The sequence below is a fragment of the Centropristis striata genome, chromosome 9 (genome assembly GCF_030273125.1).
Source record: "Centropristis striata isolate RG_2023a ecotype Rhode Island chromosome 9, C.striata_1.0, whole genome shotgun sequence".
NCBI lineage: Eukaryota > Metazoa > Chordata > Actinopteri > Perciformes > Serranidae > Centropristis > Centropristis striata.
This window is the reverse complement of record NC_081525.1, coordinates 6,782,764-6,805,072: the sequence shown is the minus strand read 5'-3', so window position 1 is coordinate 6,805,072 and position 22,309 is coordinate 6,782,764. Positions and strand designations below refer to the sequence as shown.

General features: G+C 39.9%; 1 protein-coding gene across 1 annotated transcript in view; it reads left to right on the top strand.

Moving 5' to 3' along the window:
• exoc2 (exocyst complex component 2) overlaps positions 1-15,474 on the top strand; it is a 54,450-nt gene extending 38,976 nt beyond the window's left edge. Inside the window, exons 15-28 of the mRNA XM_059341374.1 lie at positions 41-198; positions 294-415; positions 2,238-2,299; positions 2,627-2,707; positions 2,879-2,938; positions 5,062-5,123; positions 5,210-5,279; positions 6,436-6,552; positions 10,888-11,029; positions 13,913-13,968; positions 14,063-14,185; positions 14,412-14,473; positions 14,809-14,868; positions 14,959-15,474. Of these exons, the coding sequence (XP_059197357.1) occupies positions 41-198; positions 294-415; positions 2,238-2,299; positions 2,627-2,707; positions 2,879-2,938; positions 5,062-5,123; positions 5,210-5,279; positions 6,436-6,552; positions 10,888-11,029; positions 13,913-13,968; positions 14,063-14,185; positions 14,412-14,473; positions 14,809-14,868; positions 14,959-15,052 (1,269 nt within the window). The 3' untranslated portion in view covers positions 15,053-15,474. The remainder of the gene's footprint in view (positions 1-40; positions 199-293; positions 416-2,237; positions 2,300-2,626; positions 2,708-2,878; positions 2,939-5,061; positions 5,124-5,209; positions 5,280-6,435; positions 6,553-10,887; positions 11,030-13,912; positions 13,969-14,062; positions 14,186-14,411; positions 14,474-14,808; positions 14,869-14,958) is intronic.
• Positions 15,475-22,309: the final 6,835 nt, after the last annotated feature.

Genomic DNA, 22,309 nt, shown 5'->3' with positions numbered 1-22,309 from the left:
ATGCCAGCTAAACCTTGGTGTCTCACTGTCTGTTTTCTAGAAAATGATCGAGGAGATGACCCACCGGCTGGTGAAGCTCGTTCGGGGGGCTCTTCTCCCCACAACGCTGCCACAGGGCGAGCTGAATTTTTACGGAGGCTGGGAAAACAAGGCGGAGCTTACTGGAGTCTGGCTCACACAAATCATACACACCGTCAGGTTGGAATATGTGTTTCATTGATCATGTGCAGATTTGACGTAGTTATATGCAGGAATTTTAACTTCTTTTTGTCTCTCTCTTGTCTCTCGTCCAGGGCGTGTCATGAGGCTCTTTCTGCTCTGGAGATCCCAAATGATTTGCTGCAGGTGATCCAGGATCTGCTGCTGGAGCTGAGAGTTCACTGCCTCATGGTGTCTCTGCTGCACACTACAGAAGGTGAGCAGCAACAGCAATGAATGGAAGAGGGTAGAAGTGAGGTGCACCTGTGTAGGTTGGAAGTGATTATCATCGAAAATTATCAAGTTTTTATCAAGATTAGTTCTGTCCCCAAGCATTTGTTGTGAACAAAAATGCAAATAAGTAGCTGTTTATGCACTGATGTCATCTTAGTTTAGGGATGGGTACCGAATTCGGTAATTTTATAGGTACCGACCGAATTCCGTCGGTACTACCGAGTACCGATTCATGTAAAATCAAACGGTACCATGTTTCGGTGCCTAAACGGCATTACCTTTAAACTGATTATTGATTTCAACCTGTTTTCATTTAACGTCTTTGATTAACAAGCGTGCTGACGATCGCACTATTTTTTATTTTTTTATTTACCTCCTCGTCTGGTCCTGTCTGCTCACAGCGGCCACTTGCCACTAGCTGCTGCCCTCTTCCAACCCGGCGCAGAGACGAACAGCTGGCTCTAGGCCTGCTAGCCGCCAGCTGCTATCTCTCCAATGTCTCTATCCTCCGTTTGCTCTCTCCATTCTTCTGTAGACCAGTCATTAGCAGCTAGCAGCTAGCTGCTGCATCGCTGGTCCTCCGCTAATACTCCGCTCTTCAACTCAGGAATATTACCTGCCACTTTACTCCAAACTGCCTCGCTGAAATTAAATCCCTCAGACTCCTGCGTCATCCTCGATATGTGCACAGAGCAGCCCGACTCAACTTTGTTTATTCCAACCATGCCATGCCCACAATACTGTCTGACCGGTGCTGCGCCGCACAGCTACGACGTCATCACAACAAATCACACGTGCACTTGCAACCTTTTTTTTTTTTTTTTCTCCGTGCACTTGCCAACTGAGAGCGCTCCTCTGCATTCTTTGATAACACTCCAACCTTCATGTTACAATAAAACAATAAAGCACTGCTCATCCTGGATTTTAGATTGTTTCGATATATTTTTTAAAGTTTATATTTTGAGAAAAAAATATGTTGAATTGAAAAAAATAGATTTTAATATTAAACAAATTAACATTTATTACCACATAAACAAACGCAAAAGTACCGAAAATTGGTACCGTTGAGTACCGGTACCGATTCCCAGGTACCGGGTATCGGTACCGTATCGGTTCAAATGTGAAAGGCACCCATCCCTAGGTAGAAGTGAGGTGCATCTGTGTAGGTTGGAAGTGATTATCATCGAAAATTATCCAGTTTTTATCAAGATTAGTTCTGTCCCCAAGCATTTGTTGTGAACAAAAATGCAAATAAGTAGCTGTTTATGCACTGATGTCATCTTAGTCGGTGAACAATAATTAAACACTACATAAAATCTATATAATTTGTGCTGTGAATGGTATTTTTATCATATTTTCACCAGTATTTTTGTTATATTTAGTTTTGAAAATTACAGTAAAGACGCATCCGTTTTCTGAGTATTTGGAGGTCAGTGTCCCCAACTGTCACCTTTCTACTTCATACAACTTCCAGGAAAGTAATGGAGAAAGTGTTATGAGACTAAAACCAGACATGCCCGGTTTCACTTGTGGTTAGGTATGGTCATTTTGAGAAGAGTGATTTGGTGTCACGCAACTTTCCCCTGCACCAACATCAAATTGTGGTCTTGTCACTAAGAGTTTGGTTTTATATCATGTCATGGTCTTCCCTCAGAAACTCTTAAATCTGTTTATATTTTCATTTGTAAAAACCCTGTGTAAAAGTGCTCATTTTTATATGTGGAAAAGCTCTTTTTAGTACAATTACCTTCCAGGTTTCCAGTAATTTCCCTTACAATTTATATTTCTTCTTTTTGTACACTCAGATGTCAGGAGGCTCGCTGAGAAGGAGGACTGGGTCGTGGATAATGAGGGAATCACCAGCCTGGTGAGGATGTGCTGTTGCAGCAAGCAGGATGTCATATCATAATGAGAAATGATAGACATATGTTTCTGCAAGTATCAGACACTTATCAGATATACATACCGATATCAGTGTTGCTCTTTAAATGACTATTTTTCACTTTCTAGGCAGCGTAGGTGGGCCTTTTTTTTACTCAAAAACAAGAAAGAAATTATTTTATGTGTAGTAGAGCACTCCTTCTGACTATCAAATATACAGTATAATATTTAATATACAGTGACTTTCTTTACCCATAACACTGTAGCCTGTTTATGTGATCTATGTGTCCTCTCTCATGTTTTTTTTGTGCAGCCTTCACAGTTTGAACAGTGCATCGTCCAGATGCTGCAGTCACTCAAAGAGCCCATGGAGATCAAACCTGGGGAAATCAATGTGAGATAATCACCTGCAATCATCAATGCATATACAGAAACTACAGTAGCAGAAGTATTAGTATGATTTTGACTTCTGCTTTCTCGATTAACTCCGAGTAACACAATATCTGATCTAAAATAACCGGAATAATGATATGACGACTTGTGTTTTTCACTGTCTTTTCTGCAGGTGCTACAGTTAGACCAGGTCCAGGACCAGGCCACAGAGCTCAGTGTGGGCATCATGAAGGTAAGCTTTGTCAGGCTGCAACCACAGTGAAACACAGGGTTACATGGATGTTTTGGAGAAAAAGAAACACACAAGAACCAAGGAATGTGATATTAAAGTATTAGCTCATTTAACATGCAGTCAAACCAAAATTTTATTTCTTAATCCTCTGTTTAAAGGACTGTGCAAACTTGGACTGTCTGAGAAAAACATACTGAAATATTTGGTTGTTTACATTAGGTTAAAAAAAGTAGAATAACTTGCAAAAAAGTAGGGACATTTAAAAGGAAAGATATGCAGCATTTACTTATACATAAAATCTCATCCTGCAATTGAGAGCATTAGAGACAAGCAAAGACAGTGTCCAAGATTTGGATTTGACTGTTGTATGGAATCAGATTTGTGTCAGTACTATCAAATAAAAATAAGAATTTGAGAGAGAATAAAAGTCACTGAAGGAAAATAAATGTGATCTCAAAAATAAAACACATTATTTGTGCAAACGTTTGTCTTGTACTTTTTTTTTGACAATATGTCCTTTTGTTTTCAGCTCCCTCTGCTTCTTTCTCACTGAGTATATTTTTGCCCTCAGTTCTCTCGTTTTTGCTGCTGGACTTTTTGTTTGCAGTTTTGACCGGAGAAACTTTCTCCAATGGGAATCAATAAAGGCGTGTCTTACTGCATCTTATCATATAGTTGTTATAGAAGTTGTGTTACTTTCAAGGTGACATTTATTTGTTTCAGTGATTTTTCTTCTCTCAAATTCTTATTTTTCTTTGATATTCAAAAGGTTTTGATTACATTGACACAAGGTTGGCTACTTTTATAAAAACATCACTGCAGCTTGAGTTGATGACTCTTTGCACAAGTATGTTTTTCATTTTACATCACAAACATATACTGATATCTTTCAGTCTGACACACATTGTTACCATTTGCACCATCTTCACATAGTGTGACATGCATTGAACTTCCAAAACTTTTTTACAGTGATTACAGGTACATCTCAAAATAAATTTGAATATCATGAAAAAGTTCAATATTTTTTGTCAGTCATTTCATAAGGTGAAACTCATACATTATATAGATTTATTACACATAGAGTGAAATATTTTAAGCCTGTTTTTTTACTTTATTTTGATGATTCTGGCTTAGAGATAATGAAAACCCAAAAGTCAGTGTATCAGAAAATTAGAATATTGTGAAGAAGTTCAATATGTGAGTCCTGGGTCAGTGGTGGTTTGGGGCCATGTCCTCTGCTGCTGTTGGTCCACTGTGTTTTCTGAAGTCCACAGTCAACATAGCAGCCATCTAGCAGGACATTTTAGAGTCTTCATGCTTCCACAAGCTCTTTGGAGATGCTGCTTTCATTTTCCAGCAGGACTTGGCACCTGCCCACACTGGCAAAGGTACCAAAAGCTGCTTCAATGACCATGGTGTTACTGGGCTGGACTGGCCAGCAAACCTAACCTTAACCCCATAGGAGTCTATGGGCTGTTGTCAAGAGGAAGGTGAGAGACACCAGATGAGCTGAAGGCTGCTATAAAAGCAACATGGTGCTGTAGGCTGATCTCCTCCATGCCACCAAGTATTAATGCAGTAATTCATGATTCAAAAGGAGCCCAACCAAGTATTGAGTGTATAGAAATAAACATACTTTTCAGAAGCATGTCATTTGTATTTAAACTATCCTTTTTCTTTATTGATTTTATGTAATATTCAAATTTTCTGAGACACTGAGTTTTGTGTTTTCATTATCTGTAAGACATAATCATCAAAATTACAAGATATGCAGGCTTGAAATATTTCACTCTATGTGTAATGAATCTATATAATATACGACTTTCACTTTCTGAAATAACTGACAAAAAATATTGAAAAACTTTTTCACAATATTCACATTTTTTTAAATGTACCTGTATGTGCCATCTGAATGATAACTTGCGAAACTGAAGCACCTTATTGTTTATGTACTGTCCATTGAAGCACCCTCTTTGTGTTTGTGTGCCTCAGGCCAGAGATAAACTTTTTGTATTAGTTTATCTACGACCTAAGATCTACGGCAATGAGTTTATAATGTAGAGAAGGATCTAAGTGTGTTTTTCATACCATGCCTGATGAGTGTATTCATGTGTCCAATTCAGGTTTTCGTTAACAGCTTGGAGCAGCTGAGCACTAAAACTGATGCAGAAATTGATACATCTCAGTAAGTATTTGAATGATTTTTTTTCACATCTTTGACTAAAGTGTTCTTGACTCTGAAAACATGTTAAATCTCTCCTGTGTGTGCAGCAACATTTCGGTGGACCTGTCCTCTCCAGATCGCTTTACTGGAGTTCACGAGGGCTTCCGTCCAACATCTGTAAGTGTGATGTTTTTCTCTTATTATTTCCTTTAAACTGTTGGGGGTTAATATACCTGAAGTCCCACATCTGGCAGCGTCACCAAGCGTGGGCTCTCGCTTCTTTACACAACAAGACAAACACGTGTGTTACTCATTCAAACCACAAAATGTTATCAGGCTGTTTCCTGGTTGTGGACAAGAAGCAGATACGTCCTCGTTTCCTGTAACATGATTGAGACGTGAGTGAAGGGGGTTAAGCGCAGGGGAGGAGGACGAGGAGGAGGAAGAGCAGGGCGTAGAGAGCTTCTGGTAAAGGGAAATGGAGCAAGGTGCGGACGGGGTTTCCCCAGCCAAAATATGCGTTGCAGGGGGTTAAGCAGCCAGACTCGATGGAGTGCAGCTGACCAGAGTTAAGACTGGAGTCGCTCATATTAAATCTAGTGTTTGGCACACATAGAAACGAGAATGGTACCTGGCTGTCATTACTAGATAGAATATGGTTACATCTTCCCACTTATGTCTCCTACATTGTCTGTAGGTCTGCAGTCTTGTTTGTATCGAGTGTAGAAAACAATTTGCTTCCAATGACAACATCATTTGTGATGATTCATGATTCTTTTGTACTGATTTGATTGTGAGCACCAATTAGAGTTTAAGACCCAGAGTCAGGACATTTTGAAAAGTGAGGACATGTCTGCAAAGGGAAGACATTTTTGGAAAGGTCTGTTATGAAAATGAGGACAAGTCTGGAAAGTGAGGGTGCGATGGACAGGCAGAAGATTTTAGGAGATTGGGACATTTTGGGAAGAGTGGAATATTCTTTGCGTGGGTTAAGAAGTGGAAATATTTTAGTTAGTTTAGGACACTTAGAAAAATGAGGACTTTTCTTAGAAAGTGAGGACATTATAGTTAGCTAATGACACTCAAGAAAGTGCAGAAATTTTAGTGACCTTAAGTTAGTTATTAAGTTAGCACATACTTGAAAAGGCGTGGATAGTTTAGGAAAATTGAGATGTTTAGTTCGATCTTTACTGTTTAAAGGTCTGTTCAAGGCTTTGTTAAAGTTAGGATAAGGTGTGGAGTAAGGCATGTAGATGTGATGGTTCAAGTCAGGGGCTAAGGAATGCATTATGTCTATCAGAAAAATAAATGTGTGTTTTTTTTCTGTGTGTAGGAGCAGCGTCTACTGATCATCCTCAGTAACTGCCAGTACCTGGAGAGACGTACCTTCCTGAACTTGGCCAATCACTTTGAGAAAAACGGCCTCACAGGGACAGAGAAGATCACACGGGTCAGTTTAACCATTTCTTACCAAAGTCTGTCTCATACTGCTGATGAGAAATGTGTTGTCATTAACAACTAATCTGTAGATATGAGTCTTCTTTAAAAAAAAAAAAAGTAAAGGTCATTGTCTTGGAAGCTTACACTTTCTCCCTTTCTCTCTCTCTCTCACGTACACACACACACACACACACACACAATGACTAATGGCTGATTCACAAAGCAAAGAATAGTCTGTTTGATTTCCAGTAAAAAATGGTGAACATCTTTTTCTTAGAAGGATTGACTTAGACCTTTACTTATCTTGTTTTTATTAGAATTTAGAGAGAAGACTCAGGGTGACAGTTTGTCTAGATCTGAATTTTCTAATATTAGTTATAAACAGGGCTAGGAAAAATAAGAATTCCCCTATCACGCGTTTTCCACACAGCTGCCCGGCTGCGTGGCACAGCTCTATCATTTTCACAGCAATTTCCCCACACTTTTCCTCTGAAACACTAAAGCGGTTTAACGTTACAAACAGGATATGCCCTTCAAAGTCCCTCCAATAGTGATTGTGATATGACATAATTATGTTGTCCAAATAAATAATCCATAGCAGGTAGAGATGTTAATCTCTACCTGCAAACAAAAACAAAATAAACATGGTCTTCAAAGTTTTTGACTTACTGATTAGTTCATGAGAGTGGGATTGATTCCTTTTACTGAACATTATGATTATTTTTGTGTAAGATTTTGCCAACATTCTTCATGTTGATTGTGCTGGAATGCTTTGTTCATTAGTCCATCAAAAACTTATAATCAAAATTGTTGTTGGTTAACTATTTAAAGCCTGGAAAGCAGACGAGCTCATCCTTTTTATTTGCTTTGGCCTACGAGTCTGGTCACTCTACCATTTAGACTGATTTACAGCCGGCCACACAACAGTTCATCTCGTATAAAGCAGAATTAATAAAATGACAATCAATACAACTCAGAAAACTTAGATTAAACTGTCAAGATGGGCACCGCTGATCAAACATGAATCAAGATTCTGTTACTGCATCACCTATTTCACACCTCAAATGTTTTCAGAAAGACATTGTAGTGTACTTACTTCCGATGTTTTCCTCATAGAAAACAACAAACTTGTATGTGTTACTCGGCGCTGGGTCACATGCTTCTTTGCTCTGACTGGTTGTCAGGCATTTTTCTCTACAATGCTTTAATTTTTGGAAATAAAAAATGAAGAGTTTCCAGACTAATACATGTTTGCCCTTTAGTTTGACGATGCCAAGCTAAACTATTCATTTTAACTACTAAACTATAAGTTGTTTATCAAAAAAAAGCAGAAGATTTACTTATTATTATTTATTTATCATCGCCATCATAATAATAACTGAAATAGAATAGCGCCTTTCAAGAAACCCAAGCACACTTAAGATGTCATGTTGTTGTTTTTCATAATTTTCTAACATGTGGCTGTGAATCAGCAGGTAGAGCAGGTTGTTCAATAATCCTCCACTAAAGACAGGTTGGTGGTCTGAACTCTGGCTCAATCTCGTCAATCTCATCACCCAGCCTTACATACAGATGTGTTGTATGTTGACACATACAAAAATTTAGATTCTGGTTGTCAGGAGTTTCACAATACAAATAAACACATACAACTATCGAAGGATGATTACCAGATTGAGATGGATATGGATAGATTATGTATTATGTGTCAATTGATGAACACTTTTTTGTTTCCACAGTTTTACAGTCTGCTTGGAAACGAGCACAAATGTGCAATAGCTGCAACCATGTATGCATGCATCAAAGGGATAGTTCTGAGGGTGTTATGAGGAGTCTACAGTCCCTGACAAAAGTCTTGTCGCTTATCCATTTTTTTAGAAACAACAGCTTATAACCTGACTTTTAATTAATCCATTGGTTTTAGAAATGGCTCATATGAAAGCTAAAACCCTCCCAAATTATGTTTAATATACTAAAATAAATTTGCTACACTGAAGAAAGATTGATCATTTAATGAACACAGAAAGGTCAGATTTTGGCAAGACAAAAGTTTTGTCGCCTACAGAAAGTAATGTCAAAATTGAACAAATAATTTACTTCAAATACAAAAATATGTTGCATAACATCAGTGAATTAAGTAGTGGTGCTGTGAGATCCATATTTAATATCTTGTATGACTTCCATTAACTTGAAGGACTGCATCCATGCGGTTCGACAATGATTCATACAATTTATTGATGAAGTTATCAGGAATTGAAAAGAAAGCAGTCTTCCATGCCTCCCAGAGTTCATCAAGATTCTTGGGTTTTGTCTTCTAATCTTCCTCTTTCATTCTACCCCAGACATGCTCAATGATGTTCATGTCTGGCTAGTCCTGGAGCACCTTGATCTTCTTTGCCTTGAGGAACTTTGATGTAGAGATGGAAGTATGCGATGGAGCACCATCCTGCTGCAAAATTTGACCCCTTTTATGGTAGGGAATGTAAGAGGTAGCAAATACTTCTTGATATTTTAGGCTATTGATATTCAAATCTCTCCTACACCCCCATACTGGATGTAACCCCAGACCATGATTTTTCCGCCACCAAACTTAACTGTTTTCTGGGTGAATCTCGGATCCATGCGGGCTCCAGTAGGTCTCCTGCAATATTTGCAGCAGCTATGATGTAATTCAACCGAAGATTCATCTGAGAAATCTACCTTCTTCCACTTTTCCAGTGTCCATCCTTTTAGCAGGCTGTGGGCCTTGGCAAATGCCACACGTTTTTTTAATTGGCTTTTGTTTAGTGTTGGTTTCTGGGCACTGATTCGACCATGGAGGCCATTTCAAGACAGAATTCTAGAAACTGTTCTGGTTGACACAGGGACTTGAGGTGACCAGGCCTGGTGGAGCTCTGCTGCAGTGGGAAAGGGGCTGGCCTTGGATTTTCGAGCAGTTGTCTTGCGGGGTCTGCCGGACCTGGGCTTGTCAAAAACATCTCCAGTCTCTTCAAATCTTTTTCTTATTCTTTGCACTTGACACTAAGACACATTGAAGGTGTCAGCCACCTCAGCAGTGGATTTGGTCTTCAGCCTCTTAATAATCAACGCTTTGGTCGCAGGGTGAATCTTAGGCATGTTATCAGAGGTCAAGTTGCAGTTGATGTGAAGGTCTGGTGTGCGGGGGTTCCTTTTATACACACCCACTATTTGACTGATTAATTATTGATCACAGTTGAGGTTGTAATCTAGGTTTGGGTGCATCATATGACAAGGTGACAAGACTTTTGTCTTTGCAAAAACTGCCGCAGTGGGCTTTACCAAGCTGTGAATGTCAGAATGCTTTTCAGCAGTTTCGTTTGGCACCAAAATATTATTTCAAAAGATGTTGGGATTAAAATTAGCCATTTCTTGTAAAAAAAAAAAATGATTAGAAATATATTTGAGGTGCACTTAAGGTCAACTTGTACCCAAGTGACAAGACTTTTGTCAGGGACTGTATGTGTCACCTGCAGCAGATGATGGTCTGTGCGTTCCCAGTTTGGAGAACCAGACACACTCCTGACAGGAACTGAATGAATGTACTGCTGCAGATGAAGACTTCCACAAAAAGGTTTATTTGGCACTACTTTTTCTCAAGCGTAAAACTCAACCAAAAAATCTGATCTGTGCCAGTGTGCGAAACATATAAGAATGCTTATGCATAAGAACATGGAAGTTCTACAGTTCTACAAAAATTGGTGAACATATTCTATATATAGCGTACACATAAATGGCTACAACATTTTAAAATACGTACTGTCTGCAGCAGTACATTAATTTGTTTCCTGTCTGGAGCGTGTCTGGTTCTCTAAACTGGGAACGCACAGACCATCATCTACTGCAGGTAATACATTGACTGTTTTACTTCAGCGGACATCAAACATGGGGTCCCCATGCCTCTACGTGAGGTCGCAGAACCACATGGATTTCTCCCAGCCAATCAGGAAAGATCACGCTACGTCACAGACAGTGGCACCATCAGTATGATAATAATAATAATAATAATAACTTTATTGACCTATAATGTAAAAATTTGAAATTTTGAAATGTCAAAAAAGTAAAAAAATAAAAAAATAAACTCTTGAAATATCCTCAAATAACACCCTAGGTTTGAAATTTGGAATTTGAGTGCCCTATAAAGGGCTACCACACACACAATATCCCTTGACCTCCATACCACATTTAGGCCTCCTAGGGTGAAAACTGTGCCTGCGAGAGTGGAGGAATTTTTGGGGCTAACCGACCGACCGACAATCATATACAATATACTCATAATGTATTTCTCAATTTGTTTGTGTGGTAACATTAAATGTTCTTGACCTGCCAGGTGAGTGTGGACTCTGTGCGCGAGCTGGATAGAAAACTGTTTGAGGCCTACATCGAGAGACGAGCTGACCCGATCGCAGGCTCTCTGGAGCCCGGTATCTATGCTGGATACTTTGACTGGAGGGACTGTCAAACACCTACAGGTACTATACTGCACAGCCTCACTGGAAGCTCGCTCAGTGTCTCAGCTCTCCTTGTCTTTAACGTTGATAAAACCTGGAATGTAGGTCAGAGATGACGGGGGAAAGCACCAGTGGCAACCACTAACTGACCACGGTAATATCAGAACCCCCAACAGTCCTGTGAGATGAGAACTCAAAAGCTCTTGTTCGATCTGTGTGTGTTGTGGTTTTTATGTGTCATGTGTAAAGTACGGCTCTTTCATGGCTTACTGTAAACACCCCTGAGATCTCTCCATTGGTCCCCCTAAAAGTCTCATGGCCTTTGAGTTTTGTGTGTGTGTGTGTGTGTGTGTGTGTGTATGTGTGTGTGTGTGCGTACGTGTGTGTGTGCGTACGTGTGTGTGTGTGTGTGTGTGTGCGTACGTGTGTGTGTGCGTGCGTACGTGTGTGTGTGTGCGTACGTGTGTGTGTGTTCGTACGTGTGTGTGTGTGTGTGTGTGTGTGCGTACGTGTGTGTGTGTGCGTACGTATGTGTGTGTGTGTGCGTATGTGTGTGTGCGTACATGTGTGTGTGTGTGTGTGTGTGTGTGTGTGTGTGCGTGCGCGCGTACGTGTGTGTGTGTGTGTGTGTGTGCGTGTGCGTGTGCGCGTGCGTGTGTACGAGGTTAGACTTAGGTTTGACTTTCTTCTCACCAGATGCACCAAACCCAGGTGAAACTTAAATGCGTATATGTGGTTTACCTTAGCACAGGATGTGAGGCAACATGTCAGAGTGTGTGTGAGAGCTCTGCGTGAATCCGATGGGCAGCAGCTCATTACAGTTTATAAAGGCAGCATTGATCGAAAGTTGGGCCTTGCTCTGGCTTGTTCCTGCTGCTGTGAGCTGGTGTGTTTGGGCCGCATGTGAAAGCGGAACATTTTGGACACTAAACCACAGTTCTAGGATATGATACTTTCACTTGTTGCACTTTTTGTGTGGGACTCATGTTGCTGTGTGGGTGCTGCAAAGCATTAAAAATCTAGTTTCAGTACTTTCAGTCTGTTCTTGCCTCTGGCTGCTTCACTGTTAAATGTTACATTTTAAACTTACACATTAACTGTCACCTTATCTGTCTCCTTTGCTCCTCAAAGAACAGTGTAAAGAATAAACACTTACAGCTTTATCTTTTTTCACAATCTTTATCTTTGATCTTTATCTTTAGCCTGTTATTACTCTTTTTAGAGTCAAACATGATTCATGAAGCATTAAAGACCAATGAATAATTAAGTCCTCTCGCTTAGTCAAAATTCCAGCACAAATGACAATGATTTCCTATGAACTGTTGATCACTAAAACTAGGAAGAGTTCACTGAACAGACACATTCAAAAATAACCTACAACCTACATACTAGATTGCTGTCTGGTTAAATATAACCGTATAAATAACAGTATAAGACCTACAGTATAAATCCTCTGTATTATTTAAATTCAGTGTGGACTACTTTTCTTCTCCCTGGATCAACGATTGTGAGCTTTCATTGTATCCAGTGATTTTAACATGTCTATAGAAATGTTCTATGTGCACATTTTCTATAGTATTGCCAATTCAAAGTATCATACAAAAAATATACTTCCCCTGCTACCAGTCTTTTAGAGGTATAAAAATATATTTTTAAAAATCATTCACCAAAAGTAACAAAAGGTCACATGCATAAGAAGCCATTTAAACTGTAGTATGGAGTAATCTGGAAAAGGCACACAAAAAATCCAGCCCTTCATCTGTTTTCTTTGCAAACTTTTAGACCTTTAAAGCCATTTGAGAGGACATACTTTGGCTATGGTTAGCGGAAGGCTTTAACTTTTAGCTCTCGATTTTTATGTCGTCATTGTCAGACTCTCTTTTTGAAATTACTGCCTTCCTTTTTCCTTGTTTTTGGTTGCTTTGCATTTTCTTGAATAGCAACTTTTTCTGCAGAATTTTCTACCATTAAATCAGCCTTTCACCACCTGAAGTAGGAAGTAGGAAGTTCCTCTCTCTCTATGAAATTACCTGTGATTGGCCAAAGTCTCTTGTCAAAGATCCTAGATTTTCTAAAGCCTGAAAACAGAACCAAGAGTAGATGTCTTTTTGATGAAAATATACTGAAATGGGATTTCTGCCAAGTAACACATAATTAAACTGCAGCACACATAGGAAGCTAATGATGCTACTGTCCTCTTTCACATTACATTCAGTCCCCAGATTGGGAACACCCAATGTGTCCTGTAGGCACCTGTCACAGCAGCCTGTAACTCCAGACACATTTTCTTCTTTCACATTTTTTATTTATTTTTTATTTTATTTAACCTTTATCTAACCAGGGAATATCCCATTGAGATTAAGAACCTCTTTTTCAGGGGAGCCCTGGCCAAGAGGCAGCAAACACCAAATACACTTACATATTTACATAAGACACAGACCTTAAACACGTCATGAGAAACAAGTGCATGTTGTGGAATTGGCCTCAATAACTCTTAGTTTGGATTTAAAAGTGCTCAAAGAAACAAAGTCAGTTAATTTCCATTCTTTCTGGCGCATATTCCATGAATAAGGTGCAGAGTAAACAAATGCCCTTTTACCCAACTCCGTACGAGCAGACGGGACAGAAAGCAACAATTGATCTTGTGAACGAAGAGAATAAGATCCAGCATTTCTCACAGTAATTAAGGTGCAAATGTACGAAGGCAGCAGTCCCAATATTGCCTTATAAATGAAAGTATACCAATGACTAGCCCTTCGAGTGGCCAGAGCAGGATTTTCTGACAAGGAGGTTTGTTCAAGCCTAAGGTGTATCTGCATGGTGATAGAAACTCTGAAATATTATTTGTTAGCATCTCATCCTCTTGTCTGCCTGGATTTATCTTCATGTCTTTTTCTCCCCCAGGTGTAAGGAACTACCTGAAGGAAGCTCTGGTCAACATCATCACAGTTCATGCTGAGGTAGAACCAGCCTGCACACATCTCACACATCATGAACTTTTCTATCTTTTATCAAACTCTGCATTTAACAACTGTTGTCCCCTCCCCATCTCAGGTCTTCACAGTGTCTAAGGACCTCGTACCTCGGGTTTTGTCGAAAATTGTTGTGTCAGTCGCAGACGAAATGTGTCGTCTCATGCAATGTGTGTCCTCCTTCAGCAAAAATGGAGCCCTGCAGGTACACACTGGCACACATTCACACAGTAGTAAAAGAGCAGTTTATCACTCATAGTAAGACCCTGACTCATAAGCCGACCCTCAAACTTGTCGGGGGATTTACCTGTCGTCTCAGATAGTGCCATTTTTCGGTTCAAGCTACCAACTGCTGACAGTTAAAGATGTTAATTTGATTCCATCTTTTTTTGTTGTTGTTGCAACCCCCCCTCACCCTGCACCATCCCCAGGCTCGACTTGAACTCTGTGCTCTGAGAGACGCCATAGCCGCATACCTAAACTCTGAAAGCAAGTAAGTGAAGCACACAAACACACACGCACATTCACATAGCGGCACAGACGGGAACTCACATATGTGCCTAGTGATTTATGGTAGCGAATGTCACAAACATAAATCTTCGCAGTCGCACATCCCTCACTACAATCCCTATTTATGTTACTTGGTGGGTTATGGAAAGGAAGTGAAAGTAATCTGGTTCTGCTGTGTGCACGCACTGTGGTGGCCGTGTGTGCATGTGTGTGTTCATGTAGGGATGTCAGGGCGCATGCATAGGCTTCTCCTGAACTGTATTTTGTTGTTACCATTGTTAATAAATGTCTTTATTTAACTGGGCATCTTGTTTCTAGTTCCAGCTTCAAAATGGCTTTAGACGCCCTTCCTCAGCTGCACAGTGGGGCCGATAAGAAGTGAGTCTGATGCTGTTTACTAATAAAATGTATTGTTTTTATTTCAATATTTCCTTCATGCTTTATATATATAAACCTTTCTTTCAACAGGTTATTGGAAGAGCTGCTGAATAAGTTTAAAAGCAGCATGCAGCTCCAGCTCACCTGCTTCCAGCCCTCCTGCATCCAGCCTGTGAAGAGATAAACTAAATACACTCTTTAGTCTTCAACTGTACTGCACTTTTGGTCTCTTATCATAAATGTGCAATCAGCTAATGAACTTTAACCGTATCTATTCACTTATCACCTATTTACTCATCACTTTTTTCAGTGTCACTTTCAGCTTCTGCTTCACCAGATTGGACAAGAATCCTCTAATCTCGAAGACACTAATTGACTCATTGTTACTGTGTAGGACAGCCCCTGGCATGTTGGTTATGCTAATATACATACAGCCACTAAAAGGCAGTTAATAAGTGGTTAACTGGCTTGTTTGAGGAATGTTCTGCTTCAGCAGTGGTGTGCAGACTGTAACCAGGCTCAAATATGTGTCCTAATCAAGTTGGTGTTAATGCTTTGTGCCATCTCTACTGCCTAATAAAGTAAGAAATCTTACTGTTAAAGTGGTTTCATTTGGCTGTTCTGTCATTTCAACTAAATTCAATCTACTTAAGGTCCATTTAATTGGTTATTCTTTTGCATCTGTCCATCTCAAACATTCCTCAACAGCAGATCAAGTTTGCTTAGTTTCCATTAAACTGTAAGTGTTGAATTTTTCCATTATTTCTGGCACTTTTAGGACTCCCTGTCTGTTTTGCCTAAATGTTGTTTTCTGATTTGACATTTTGCTGTAAGAAAGAAATGGTTGAAAATGGCTACTTGATTTACTGTAGCCCATGAGTTAGGGATGTGTGGCAGGCTGATGTTATATATTTTCCTTAATTATCAAGGTGTAATGTGAGATGTTCTTTTCCTTTTTAAAGATAGAAAATGATAGCGGGCAAATTCACAAAGAACGGATTGCAACAGTTCATCACATGTTCCCACTATCTGCCTGTCTCAAGGTATGATTCACAAAAGATACAGGCTAAAGATTTTACAGTGCAAACAAGCCCATAACAGGTCACCTGTTTTTTGAACCATGGCCTAAAGTTTGCCAACATCCATTATTACCTTTTTTCGACCATCACAAACCTAGTTCTAGTGCTGGGCTGGTGCAGGTTCCCAGTTGGTTCAACTTGCAAACCTTCTCAGAACCTGTGTGCTTTTCCACAGGCTAGATCAGGGGTAGGCAACCTGCGGCTCCTGAGCCTCATGTGGCTCTTCAGGCCATCTGCAGTGGCTCCCTGTGGCTGTGACAAACAAATATACAGTTATTTCTTTACATTAAGATTTTCATTTATCATTTATCAATTTTTAGTCAACTAGAATGTGCATCATAGCTTACGAAGGTCTACGGCCCAGGGCCTTAACCTCTAAATTTTGCCAACTTCAAGTCTTGTATTGAGTTTTCCTAGCTGGGCTTGCTTTCGATTTTTCTTCAGCTTCTTGTTTGCACCTGGGTCTTCGCTGCAATCTGACAAAAACATTTTAAAAAATGTTCATCATGACCTAAAAGTAATGTTGGTAGGCTAATTAAGACTTAATAGTCTGTGTTCTTCTTCATTATAAGACTCACCATAAGGTCTGCGGCTCCATACCGACATTTATTACTAGTTTTTTGGTTGGTTTGGTTTGGTTTAGTTCTTTTGTTTGTAAAGGTTGCCGACCCCTGGGCTAGTGAGACACGTCATTACCATAGACTGTATATAAATAATGGACGTAGTGACCGTGACGTCACCCATTGGTTTGTGGCTCGTTGGAAGCATCGAGTTCAGCGTTCACACTCGTCGCCATCTTGCGTTGCCATCTTGATTCCGATACGGGGAGCAGACCATATTTGGACTGTGGAGGAGCGAGAGGGATCTGATCACTGACTACACGCCTCTCTACACCTCAACCTGACTGAGAGAAGTTGCTGCTAATTCATGTTAGCATTAACTGGGATGTTAGTTTTGGCTAGCAAAAAACAAAACTTATGTTACTTACCTCAGAAAACTGAGCAGCGACTCCTTGGAGTGTCTGTTAGTCCAACCAAACGCTGGACAAGAAATTTTTACTGAGCAAAACGTTCAAATAAACTGTCATTAAGTGGAAATGTGTGAAAGGGTCAAAGTTAAGAGACCAAACCAGTAGACGTCCTTTTTTTTATATCTATACAACTTTATTGACATGTTGCCATGGATACGCTTTGTTCTGCGTCTCTCCTGATGATGGCTCACCTTGTTAGCCACCTGTCAATCAAATTATTCTTTATCTTTTATTTTCTTCTAAATGGGGCCATTATTTGAACTATTAACATCAAATTGTCTTGAAGATTTTTTACTAGTGATTGAGACCATAGTGTTGTCCTAAAAAAAAATGTCTGAGGTGGACAGAAATGTTTTTGCAGCCACACTTAGCACCCCCTGCTGGAATTTTTGGTAGAATGCAGCTTAAGGCACTTCCTGGTTTGCCTCCCTGCTCAGACCCGGAGGTTGCCGCCTGGTCACAGCTCCGTATTCCCAAAAACAGTTGCGCCAACTTCAAGCATACAAAGCGTTACAATTAATTTGATAAAGCATTGAAGCATTTTACGTCCATAGTGAAGCTGTGTTTTAAAAAATGGCGGTCTTGTTGGTCACAATAATTCTGCCCCCAGCCACTGACGTAGGTAGTTCTAGGTTCGAGACCAGCAAAGAGTTGTTGGTGCCGCAGATTTCCTGGCCGACAGCCGGTTCTTTGCCTGTCAAAACACAAATAATTGCTCTAAGATTAGGCTGGCCCTATACGAAGTTAGTTTGAATATCCTGCTAACTCACTGTGCGAGAACCTAAATCACCTTGGTGGAGATCATTCCTATATAATCTTTTACTTTTACAAAAGTAAAAACTTCACAGTTTTAACTCTTGTCCTTTGAAAACAGTGCGCCACAAAGTATTACACCTTTTTATAATTTCAGTACATCCTGTATCATTGTACATTTCTGAGCCTAAAATTGATCAAATTCAACCTCGAAATGTCTTTAATTTCATGCCAAGGTTATAATAGTTTTGGATTTTTCATTAGTTTTAGTTTTAATTTAGTTGTCATTTTTTGTTTTTAAATTCAGTTAGTTTTAATTTGTTTTCAGAGTGAGTTTGCTAGTTTTAATTAGTTTTTATTTTTTGGAAAATGCTTAGTTTTAGTTTAGTTTTTTTTTGTAATGGGGTATTTGTTGGGGTATTTGTTTTGAGATTCAGAAAGGTCACAGTAATTGTGACCCAATCAGCCCCAATAAGTTTATTTAGTCATAAAACCAGATAGATGAAATAGATTTCATATCAACCAAAAAGGTTTACGTATGAAAAAAGTTGACAAAGATGAAAACTAGGGATATTTTCGCTCTAATTTTAGTTAGTTTTGTAACCACAAAATACAGGTTCAGTTAGTTATCGTTTTTTAAAAAACTCATTTTTATTTTTATTTCAGTTAACGAAAATGTTTTTTCAATTCTAGTTTTCGTTATTTCGTTAGTTTTCGTTAACTATAATAACCTTGTGTCATGCTAGAAAATGCACTTTCCATTTTGCATCACTGCATATTTTCAGACAGTTGGTGTCTTTGGTTTTAACCCATTCATCTCTGGAGCTCGAGCTCATCAGTTCCATCATGCTGTCTGGCATGTCAGCGTCTGTCTCTCAGGGAGGAGAGCGAGCACAGGGCGTGTTCAGGGTGGGGGACGCTGTAGGCCGTTATTCAGGCCAGCCAACAGAACACATCAAGGCTTTAATCGGATCCCAGAGGATGACTGTGACAACAGAAAGTGTGATTATGGTTGTGGGTGTACGGACTCACAAAGAGAGCGCTACGGTTGCGGTAGGTCTAGTCACTGAGACAGACAGCGACACGCCCACAGCTCACATGAGAACGTTTGACAAGGACATATGTCAAACTTCAGGTTATCTGAGGACACAGGGTGGACTTGTTGCGTTGTAGCAGGAGTTGACCCATTTAATCACCACTTTTGAACGTACAAGAAACTCCACCTTTACATTTCAGCGCTACTACTTTCTGTTATTACATTCATGCTCAGAGCTTTTCTCTGTCTTGGTTTCCCATCTGCGTTTAGGGGAAAGCCATGCAGAGCAGGCAGGAGTTGTTTTGATTCTCTGAGTTCTAAACTTAGCTCTCTGCCCTCCCACGGATTCATTCACAAACTAAGTTCAAAGCCTAAACCCTTATCCGCTCTCTGTTTACAGTAACAGGTGAGGTGAGAAGGGGGAGTTGTTGGTTTTTTTTTTTTTCTCTTTTTGTATTATTTATTTTTATATTCATCAGTACTATGTTCCATTCAGGAGACGAGGTGACGAGACCTGCAAAACATCTTTGATCTGGCTTTTCTTCACTGTGAGTGGGTGATTAAAAGGAATGGAGAAATCTGACACATCAGAGGAAATTTAGATTGAGCTCACCTTCACTGTTGACTGTTTTTGCTACAGTTGTATTCATGGAGACAGAAGTCAAGGTGATCAGCAAGAAACACAGAATTCACACCAGAAATGTTTGGTCTTGGCCAACCTTTTACTGTAACCCTCTATTTAGCATTTTGGGTGCTATATAAACACTTCATAACACACCCTATAATGTAGCTGTAAGCATATATAAGAACACATGTAAGTGTTTATTAATGTAAAGTATTTGTCAACAATTAATTGTGAGGACATAAGATCAAATCAAATAAGGATCAAAAGTTATTAAAAGCTTTACCGACCGTCCCACTATTTGGGCGTGGCATGGCGGCAAAATATGGCTTCTTGCCATAAAATACAAGACTGTATAACATGAAGTAACGTTAGTAATGTTTTACACCTACCTCGAGCAGTAGGTTTCCTGTAGAGACATGAAATTTGGTTCACATATGTGTCATATGGAGACGCACCCAAAAGCCTCTAAGAGCATACCCCAAACCCAACAGGAAGTCGGCCATCTTTAATCGAATATGGCATTTTAGCGTTTTTTTTTTCGTCATTTCTAGGTCGAATACTTTTTAAAAACTCCTACAGATTTACTGTGATCAACTTCAAACTTGCTCAGTACCGTCATAAGGCAGTTGGGTTCCAAAGTTTTTGAAAGCGTTACCAACCATCACTTTTTGTGGGTGTGGCATGGCGGCAAAATATGGCGTCTACATAACAATATTTCATATGTTCCCTCCACTTATGCTCTAACCACGCCCCTTAGAGACTTGTATGAGGTGTCAGAGTACTCAGCAGAGTCCCTGTTTAACGGGTGATTGATTGTTCCACGCCTTTTGATTAACCATACCCCCTTTTCATAATTAATGAACCTTTTGTCCTACAGACTTGTATGAGGTGTCATTGTACTCAGCAGGGACTGCCTAAATTGTTTGCTCCACCCATTTACGCTACCCATTTACTCATCGCCCGTTTGTCGTACACCCTTTTCAGAGGTATTGTTGCTCCAGCCACAGAGTTCCTATTTCGTTGGTGTCATCTTGACCCGCCCCCTTAACTTGGTCATACCCCCTTTCATAACCCGTGACCTGTTTGTCATAGGTTCTATTGGGATGCGGCCGATGATCGCTGGACCTGGAATGGCCGGCTCCGCCAACGTCTCCACTCTGCTTGGGCCATTCATCACTGCTTGCAGCTTTAATTTTTTTTTGTAATCTGTTATTTAATCAGCACATCACTTATTGTTGCCCCAAGGAGGAGTTATAGTTGTTAACAAATACATGGATGAGTTTTTATTTTTTAGTTTGTATGTCATGTCCCATCCACTAACTTCGAGGTTTAGGGTGCAAACTGCAGCCGGCTACCAGGTGACGATTGGCATTGTTTTGCCATTGTTTTGGCTCCGCTTTTGGCAAACTGCCAGTCCTTCCATCTTTATATATAGTCTATGGTGCAAGAATGTCCCTTCAGATGGTGAAAACCTGATTCAATGGTGGGAAAATCCTACTCAGAACATTGATATTCCAGTATTGGCAACAACTGCCTACAATGTAAAGCAATGTGAACAAAGCAAGATGGACTTTAAACTCAAAAAGACAGTCTAACATGCAATAAAACCTGTGTCAATCCTGAAATTTGCAAAGAAAAACAGGATGGTAATTCTCAGAAATGCTGCTATCCATCTATAAAAGCAAGCAGCGTGTGTGTGTTTGGGGATGTGTGTCTAGGGCATTTCTTGCAGACCGTTAGGCAGACTGACCTAAGATTTCTTTTGTGGCTTGCACATAGCACGAAGGTGTGCATCCACGATTTTTGAATTTTTCAAAATATCATCATTATTTAAGTAGGACGTGTTGCGGCATTGCACTGTTTCCGATCGGACGCCTTTTAGGGGAGCTCCGCCCCATTGTGTGATAGGCCTACACCTGGTCAGTAACACAATTTGCTCTGGAATCTGTCTATTTAGCCTACCTATCTTTCAGGTTTTTAAAGTGTGCTACAAGGTTCGATTTTCCAATAATATTCAAATAGTTTCCAGCAAATATCAATGTTCAATGTGTATGTGCTGGATGGTCTGGTACTTTATGAAAAGTAAGTGTTTTATGGAGTTGCAAACATTGTTGTAGCGCGATTAGCATGCTAAGCGAAGATTTAGCTTTATTCACTTCTTATGTTGCATTACTATGTAATTCAGGGATGACATTCATGTTGCTTAGCGTAATGCCCATAATCATTTGATAGGAGATACTTACATGCAATCTAGTACCTCATTGTACATTCCACTTTCACACACAACACAATCCCACTTTCACACACAACCTCATTTGGCCGTAACTGAAAAATCTACTTAATCTCCCACTATACGAATACATACTTCCTACGGGCACTGCACTAGTGTAACTAAATGTAACAATCACATTTGGGGTGATTGAAATAAATGACTAGTAGCTGTACAGGTTACTGTATGAAGAGGTGCTGAGGATCCACCTGCTATAGAAAACCTGCAAGGTGTTTGCTAATGTTCTGCTAAGAAATGTCTGATTTTACATTCGAGTTAAAGTCTTTCGGGTCGTTTCCTTCACTGAGACTGTTTGAACTGTAATGTTCCAGTAGCAGTCACTGGTTTCCAGAGTAAATTATCTTAGTTGTTTTTCACAGGCAACCTTTTCAAGTGATGACATCTTCCCTGCTTTTCTTGTAAATTATATCGTGGCGGTGACAAATGTATTTGTGGGTTTGTTGCGATTGTTTTCCATGGAAGTGGAAACAGACTCTAATCTGTGAGCAGAAGCCAGGAAGGCTTTCTCTCCGGCGCAGCGCGGAAAGCGTGGCCAACCTCTTCCTCTCCTCCGTCCTCCCCTCGTGATGTCATCACATTTGTTTGTGATAACGAAGTGTTTGATTAACCAGCCTCATCCTGCATCTGA